The sequence below is a fragment of the Gavialis gangeticus genome, unplaced genomic scaffold (assembly GCF_001723915.1).
Source record: "Gavialis gangeticus isolate Ggan-Ray unplaced genomic scaffold, GavGan_comp1, whole genome shotgun sequence".
Taxonomy (NCBI): Eukaryota; Metazoa; Chordata; order Crocodylia; family Gavialidae; genus Gavialis; species Gavialis gangeticus.
This window is the reverse complement of record NW_017729001.1, coordinates 13,273,087-13,281,325: the sequence shown is the minus strand read 5'-3', so window position 1 is coordinate 13,281,325 and position 8,239 is coordinate 13,273,087. Positions and strand designations below refer to the sequence as shown.

The following is an 8,239-nucleotide window of genomic DNA, read 5'->3' as shown; positions in this document are numbered from 1 at the left end:
TGGCCCTCTTCCAGTCCTCTGGCACCACACCAGAGCACCACGAGTGCTCATAAAGCCGTGCCAGGGGTCCCGCAATGACCTCAGCTAATTCCCTAAGTACTCTGGGGTGGAGATCATCAGGACCAGCTGATTTAAATACGTCCAGCCCCTCCAGAAGTTCCCTGACTAGATCCTCACTGGCCCTTGGCCTAGGTGTGCCTCCCTTGGGGCCTGAGGGGGTCCCGGTGGGGGGGCTGATCTGGTCCCTGCTCAGGAAAATGGAGGCAAAGAAATTGTTAAATAGGTTAGCTTTGTCGTCTGGTGTGACAACCAGATTTCCTAGCATGTCTTGCAGGGGCCCCACATTACCTGGTACCTTCTTTTTGCCCCCTATGCATTTAAAAAGGGAGTTCTTGTTGTTCTTGATCCAGGTAGCTAGTCCCAGTCTCATCTCTGCCTCTTCAAGAAGCTGAGAAGTGACAGACACACCTTTGGTGTGTCCCATTCTAGCCCGCCCTCTCCTGTTAGCATGCACCAAACCCAGAAATGGAGGACAAAGCTTCTTTTGCCAAGTTCCCAGAGGCCACACACAAGCACACGAGAGATCAAGTATACCTTCTTGTGAAACCTCTGTAAGGAAAGTGGAATTGCTGAATATTAATCTACAAGCATGTATGTGTAATAATGTAGTGGATACTGCATATAGCTTGCACAACTTGTGTAGTTGTGATAGATTTTTAGAACTTCATGAATGTGTGTATTGATTTAAATTATTAGGGGGCTTGAAAAGAGCAACCAAGAACACAAAACAGATCTAGATAAGGATAGATAAGCAGACCTTGAAAGAAACTGAGGGAAGCTAGTAGCTTCAAGTATCCTATTTCCAATGAACTGCAACCCTTTTTTGCTGGAACTGGAAGTTACTAGTTCAAATGTCTATAAACAGTTAAAAGGGGTCTTGATGCTTGTGAAAGGGGGATCATTTGTCAGCTAAAGAGATGGATGAACACAGAGACTCTATGGAGTGAGTCTGAAGAATCCCAAATTTAGGGAGTGCATGAGGAAACAGTTAGCTATATAGGCTACCTATTTTCTTAAATAGGTATTCTCTAAAATGTATTTATTCTAAATAAATAAACTTTGCCTTAAAGAGGCGTTTGGCAACTATATTTACCTGTCAGTGCTCTGAGAGGGAATAGACCTGCAAGGCCAGAAGTAGATTAGAGCTGCAGATATAGTCAGTCATGCTTGGAACTGCAGTCAAAGTTGACAGACTATGAGACCTGAAAAGGCCATGCTCAGAGGTCAAGAAGGTAAGAGGTGCAGTTTGTCCAGTCACTGTGACAATCTCCTGACTGTAAGGGTTCCATTAATTTGCAAACTCCCTTGGGCACACGCTAAATCTCCTTTTGTGTTCACAGCAAGCACACCACATTGTGGATGCTCACATAATTCTGTTATGAAACAGCTCTGCCCTTGCTGCATTTTTAATTTTTTTCCTTTTTATTCTTGTTCTCTGTTTTATTACTGTGGTAGAAGAAAAACAAGATTGTAATTGCTTGGGGGAATTCATCAGAGCTTATTCTTTATTCTCACCAGAGGTCATAACCATCTCCACAGCAACTAATTGTGATGTCTCAAGAAGGATTGATTTTTGTTTATTTATATGTCCTCCCACACAGAACTGAAAAGGCCAGAGAACAATCTTTTTCTCTTTTCCATTTAGTTCTTATTGATTCATCATGGGTGATCATTTTCGCAACCTTCTTCACGAAGACAATTTCATAGTACATGAAGTCTAACTTCAGCCCCTTCCTGGGGCCTGGCTTTGTTATTTTACTGATTAACAAAGATCAACATAATCCTTCCCCCAAGTCCTGGCTGCTTCTAGGGTCCTTCTATCACAATTGCTTAGCCCTCACTCAGTCATTTACATGTCTCTGGTATACAGTAAAATCACTGGAAAGAGGAGAAACAAACCCCTTTCTAGCAGAACAAATGCTGCCCAGCAAGCTGGAATATTTTAGACAAACACTAGTAGTCTGTTAGATCAAAGCAGACCAAACAGAGCAGAAATTGTTCAAGATGACACCAGAAAAAAAGATTTAATGCAAGACAATGCGGGTATGTCTACATATGTGATTATCATGTAGCAATAAACTCAGGCACAGTTCGCACTGGAGTTTATTGGTCCTGGTCGCTGCATTTACATGCGGCACCTGGAATCGCAGCACGTTGAGCCTGGGCAGAGTCTGGGGCCCAGTCTACTAGACCGGGGGTGCTCCACCCTGGCTCAGCATGCTGTGGAGGGACTAGCTGGGGCACAAGGGTGCTACAGCACAGGGCAAGCCAGCAGGCAACCCCCATACTGTAGCACCCTTGTGCCCCAGCCAGCCCCAGTCACTGTCTACACGTGCATTTCAGTTCACATAACTACTCCACTATAGGATAGTACTTGTCCTGGACAGTACTTCCTACAGCTGAGTTAATGAATTTACTGCACACTAATATGGGCACACGTGCAGATAGTGGTACTTTACTGCAAAGCCAATTAGTCAGCTCCTTAGTATAGTGCATGTGTAGCTGCACACTGCATGTTTAAAGCTTTTCTTATTTTTCCCTGTTTTTCTCTCTGCTTGTGATATTCCTATGGAGGGATACTTTATGTTCCATTTTTAACTTTAAGATGTGTTTCTTTGTGCCAACCACATCACTGTAGATTATTTTCCCATACTTCCCTTGATGTGCCTGATCACATGGACCCACTCCCTGCTGTTCATTGTGCAGCATCCCTGTGCCAATGACAGCAGTTGCTGGCTTAGATAATTATAAGTGCCCGTGTATTTTTATCTCACTTTCACTGCGGTTCCACAGATGAAAATGAGCAACAGTTTGCAATCAGCCAGCGGTCCACCATTTGGGAATCTCCGAGGCAAAGCATTAGAAGTATACAGAGCATGAACACATTATTGGTTCGGTATGGATTTAAAGGTCAAACAAGATGGGTAGAATGCTGCAAATATTTGTACCAGCATTTATATATATCAGCACATATCTCATAGCTTGGTGGTTACTGTATTACTGATTAAAAGGCAGTACAGGCTTAAATATTGTAGGAGCCCAAAATAATCAAAGACAGAAGTCAAGCACTGGTTGTTGAAACTGAGAACTGACTTTGAGAATCATGTGAGGGGTTCCAGCCTGCCTTACTCAGCCTCAATGTCTGTGTGAGGTGCCCAATTTAAGCAGAACTTACTTAATATGGCAAGAAAAGATTAAGCTGAAGTAAAACAATGTATGCTTTGGATTCTGTTATTTTTTAACTCTTGCTTTCTGGCGAATATGATGATATTCCCATGGATGGACACATTAGGCCAAATTTTGAGCAATCTATTTTCTGTCATTGCTTCTGCCAGTTTGCACATTTCTTGCAGATGATTCTAGAACAGGGTCCAAGCCCAGTTAACACGGCTGGAGCAATATGGTTGGTAAACCACAGATGACATAACCTGCTGGTCCAGTCAAAAGTGGGGAGGATCACAGGACTCCATTCTGAGAGCAGCAAAGGTGTAGACCCGTTCTTTGAAAGAAGTGTCCACAGAGGAGTCATAAGTACTGCTCTCCCTTCAACTACAGCCCAAGGCTCCCCAGTTTAAGAGAAAGTCACCACACAAATTACTTCAGCAAAGCCTTGTCACACACAACAACACAGTTCTTCAATGTTTTGTCAAGATGCTTCAGCTGTTCTAACAGAGCAACTCTTGAAATCAGCATCTTGAAGAAAAGAACAGAGCTGGGGAAATTTGTTCGGGGGACTATAATGCAAAGCAAGTTGAAAATATACCAAAGCTACTATAGCATCTTGGAGATCCTGGTATCATCAAACTTTACCTCTCTGATATATGAGCTCACCAGAAAGCCCCCAGTGGTGCTGCAGCCACGTAACTGTACGTGGATAAAACAGACAGAATATCTAGGGAGTTACATTTTTCCAGAACGCTCTACGTTTTCTCCAAAATGGTTCCTAACAGCAAACAAGACAGAGACAAGCAAAAGCTATAACGTTTATTATAATCAGTAATTCATCTCACCTCATTGAAATCTCCAACCCTGGGAATGTGGTTCTTCCTGCTCTTCCCAAGGACAGAGCCAGAGTTTGAAATCACCACAGCAGTGTTCCACAGAGTTCCTCCATGCACATCATCTCGCTCCAAGATCGGAGACACCACAACCATATTGTGTTTCTTTGCTAGCTATAATGAACAAAATGGACAGGCTTGTTACAGACAAGCCTTCTGTGTTTAACTGCTTTCATCTTTTGTTCCCAAGGCAAATACAGGAGAGGTTTTCACTCTGTGCACTATTCTGACATACTAAGTACCAGCAGTTAACATGATGCAGCCTTTTTTTTCCTCAGAGATGGAAACAACACAGAGGCCTTTCCAGTCTGAACCCTTCTGGCAGAGGCACCAAGTTCCAGCTGGAGGAATTATGCTACAGCAGCAGTTCTTAACCAGTGGGCCGGACAAGCCCAATCACCAGATGCGTGAGGAGAAGGTGGAGAGCATGGCGTAATGACGCTGCTCCCATTCCTTCACTCAGGCATTCTGCTGGGGTGGGTTAAGCTTAACAGTAGTGCTGACCAACTGAGGTAAAACCTTAATGGGAATTGTTTTAAAAATATATGATGCATATTAAATATATTTATGATTAAACAACAGTTGCCATCTGATCCATAAGAATCAGAGCATCTTGGGTCCAGTGACACATTTTCTCTTATTTCCCCTCAGGTCATTTTACTTTTCCATATGCCTGAATACTTGCTGCAGTTTCTGCCCCCTAGTCCAGGGGTTCTCAATCCCTGGGCCGTGGCGGGTTGGCTGCTGGTCCAGAAGTGGCTGCAGACCAGCAAACTGCGGCCCCCCAGAGCCAGGCGGAGAGGCCATGGCTCCTTCTGCAGAGCCTGCAGCAGCACAGAGTTTGGCCCACCCCACGGCCCAGAGGGTGGGGGTATCCTTACCTGTCTTCCGGCCGGAAATTCCAGCCACAGTCGGCTATAACTGCTGGGCCGCGGTTTGCCAGGCTGTGGGCACTTCTGGGCCATGGTTTGCTGGGCCGCAGCATAAAAACTTTGGGAACCCCTGCCATAGTCATTATATCCACTTGGAAAAGTGGCCCATATGTGACATAAATTGGCTTGAAGCTGGCTGCCCAAGCTTGCTTAGTAGGGCAGCTCAGGTATGGACAGATTCAGGACCATAATGAACCTGATCACATCAGAGAATATTTTAATAAAGCAACACAAAGTATCACTCATAAAAAGGAGATAATCCTAATCACTCTTTTATTCTGTACTTAGAGGATAAATGTCCACCAGCTACTAAAGGGTCCCCCTTTAAGCACAAAAAATGCTGCATCTTCTATTACCTCTCGGAAGAAAGCTGTAAGGTTAGTTAACACGTCAGTAATATTCTTTATGTGATGCTTATCAATGCATAGTCTGTTCTGGCCAAGAAATTCCATTAAAATGGAAATTAAACGTATTTGGCTTGGTTTGTCTTAATGAAATCTGGGAAATGTAAGGATGTGAAGTTTTATGTGCCCTCCGGGGTAGAAGGCATTACATGAATGTAAAACAAGGACACTTCATTAGTATTTTAAATTGAACACACAAGCTGTTATTCGTTCGCACGTTTGCTAGCTGTTACACAATACAGGTTCTGAATGTAATGGAAAATTATATTTGGTTCTTCAATTTTTGCATAGAGACAAGATCGATATATTAAAAAGGAAGCACTACAGAAAGGTGTGAATTCAACTTTCTACCTTCTGACAGAACTTGGTGGTTTGGCCCTCTTCTGCTGACTCTGCAAATTCAGTCCAAGGAAGCTTCTCTCTTGTACAGAAAGCAAAGGGCATGGCTAGGAAAAAAACCCAAACCAGCATGAGAAGTCAATTAAAGTCTTCAAGTCACTGAATGCATATGGGGCTAGTTCTGCTTTTCAGACATACGAGAAAGCTATAAACTATATTCAGAAGCTGCTTTTACAAAACACCAAGAAACAGTTACCACACATCTGAGGAGGATACAGTGAGTTCCTCTCCCCCTCCTCCTACGCAAAGGACATTAATTCTTAAGAGTATTGCATTTCATGTAAGTTTTCTATCCTCCGGTCTCACAGAGACACTGAAACTGAATACAGTTTGTGCTGTCAGACTGCTAACCACTAACATACAGCAGACCAGGACTGAATTCTGTATCTTATTCTACGGCACATGTTGGATGAGGACATTTGTATAAGCACTAGGCACTGTGGCAGAGAGATAAAGTGCCTTGTAATCAATCAACATTTGTTTAGTTAAGAAGCTACTGTGAATAGACCTTGCGTATACCCAATTTACTGCCCTGTATGACCTGTGGGCAACCTCTGTTCTTTAGGGGACCTTTCATTTTCACTATAACTAACCTTGTACATCCTCTACATTCATTTCAATACTTTTTCTTTTATTGAGAATCTTCCTAAATGAAACAAAACTTCCAAGGAGATAAATGGGGAAGGACCTATGAGAGTAACATAATCAAGAGCCACAGGACTGCAAAAGCATGCTATGCTTGGCAGGCTTCATGAGACCTGCACACAATTCTGTAAATTAGGATTCTTTAGGGTTGCTTTCAGAAAATATAAATTAACAGCGGTTTATTAATGTACCCTGGAATCTCTCCACTTAATGATCGCAGCAGAGCAATCTTTAGCACAGCTGACTTGATCTAGTAGGACTGGTGGTTATGAGAAAGACTGTTTGTGTTTGCCAAGGTAGAGTCTAGATTTGGGAAGGTAACAGAAAATACTCACTCCAGGCCTCCTGAAAGCAGACCACATTGACCCCGCATATTGCTGCCACCTCCACAATCTCCTCTATTCGTTTATGCAGTGCAGCCACCTGATTGCAATAAGTGTAACTGTAAAAAGCCATACATAATTGCTCACATATACCATTAACAGCCTGGTTCTGTTACCTCCTGTTCACATTAAGTCATATCTTGCTCTACACTTAGCCCCATTGATTTTAGTGGGAGGTACTTACTCAATGTGAGCAAAACAGTGGCAGAATCAGGCTCTAAAGAACTGGGGGCATTATGTAATTAGGTGCTTAAAGATGCACTTGACTGTGTAGTATGATTGTCAAAATAGCCACATTTAAAAATCTGTTCCTGGATGTGTATTAAAGCACCATAAACCTTAAAAGGACCAATAAAAGTCACTTTTACAGACTCTTTTGAGGTATGACACCTAGCAATATGAAAAGGTAAGTCTGAATGGAAAATAAAGTATTTCGGGACAAATAGTAGACTACTTAGCAAAGCCAGTCTACTGACTTTGTCATCCAGCCATCATCCTAATACAAACAGATTCTGAAGCCTCTTCACCCTGGGATGGGCACTATCATGAGATGACAAAATGCATCTTAAATGAGTATGCTGATTCACTTCTGACCACCATGAAATTGATAATTCTTACAAGGGTTTACGGTTCAGGAGAGTTTATGGGAAGGCCACGATCCTCAAGATTTGGACAACCATTTTTGTTTGGATAAGGAGACATGGGATGATTGGGAGAAAGGGTATGCCTATGGATAGCTAACTCTGAGGTTCAACACGCTCTTTTTAGAACATGTGTTGACCTCATGAGAAAAGACCGTATTTACAAGCCTAGAATGGGACCCCCCCACACACACACACTCTCTCTCTCTCTCATACATGCTTCAATCCATTTTATGAAGTTATTATTTTTCACAAATACACAAAGTTAATTAAAAAAACACACTTCAATCAGTTTTCCCAAGTTCCTTCCTCTAAAGCAGTGGTTCTCAACCTTTTTTGGATGCAGACCTATTTGTAAACATCGATGGCCAGTCCCGATCCAGTGCCCCTCACTCCTGACCTGCTGCCCCCAGCCCCGCAGTGTGTGGGGTGGATGGGGGCCCAAGCAGCTCTTTGCAGACTGGAACTCTGACAGCCTGCAAGGGAAAAGCCACAGTTTCCCATAATTTTCTCCTTTAAAGGAGAATCAGTTTTTAAAGTTTGTTGATACATTTTTAAAGTTTGTTCGCAACCCTTTCATATATTCTTGCGGCCCACTTTTGGGTCATGACCCATGGGTTGAGAAACACTGCTCTAAAGCATAATCTCAGTGCATTACTAACAAGAAAGAAGCAGGATACTAGCAATGGACAGACTGTATTTTTCTTTACCTAATAT

The 8,239-nt window shown here is 42.8% G+C and overlaps 1 protein-coding gene across 1 annotated transcript in view; it reads right to left on the bottom strand.

The window, feature by feature from the left end:
• UPB1 (beta-ureidopropionase 1) overlaps nucleotides 1–8,239 on the bottom strand; it is a 72,052-nt gene that overhangs the window by 22,771 nt on the left and 41,042 nt on the right. Inside the window, exons 3-5 of the mRNA XM_019506637.1 lie at nucleotides 6,834–6,921; nucleotides 5,806–5,900; nucleotides 4,071–4,232 (exon numbers count right to left, since the gene is read on the bottom strand). Coding sequence (XP_019362182.1) covers nucleotides 4,071–4,232; nucleotides 5,806–5,900; nucleotides 6,834–6,921 — 345 coding nt within the window. The remainder of the gene's footprint in view (nucleotides 1–4,070; nucleotides 4,233–5,805; nucleotides 5,901–6,833; nucleotides 6,922–8,239) is intronic.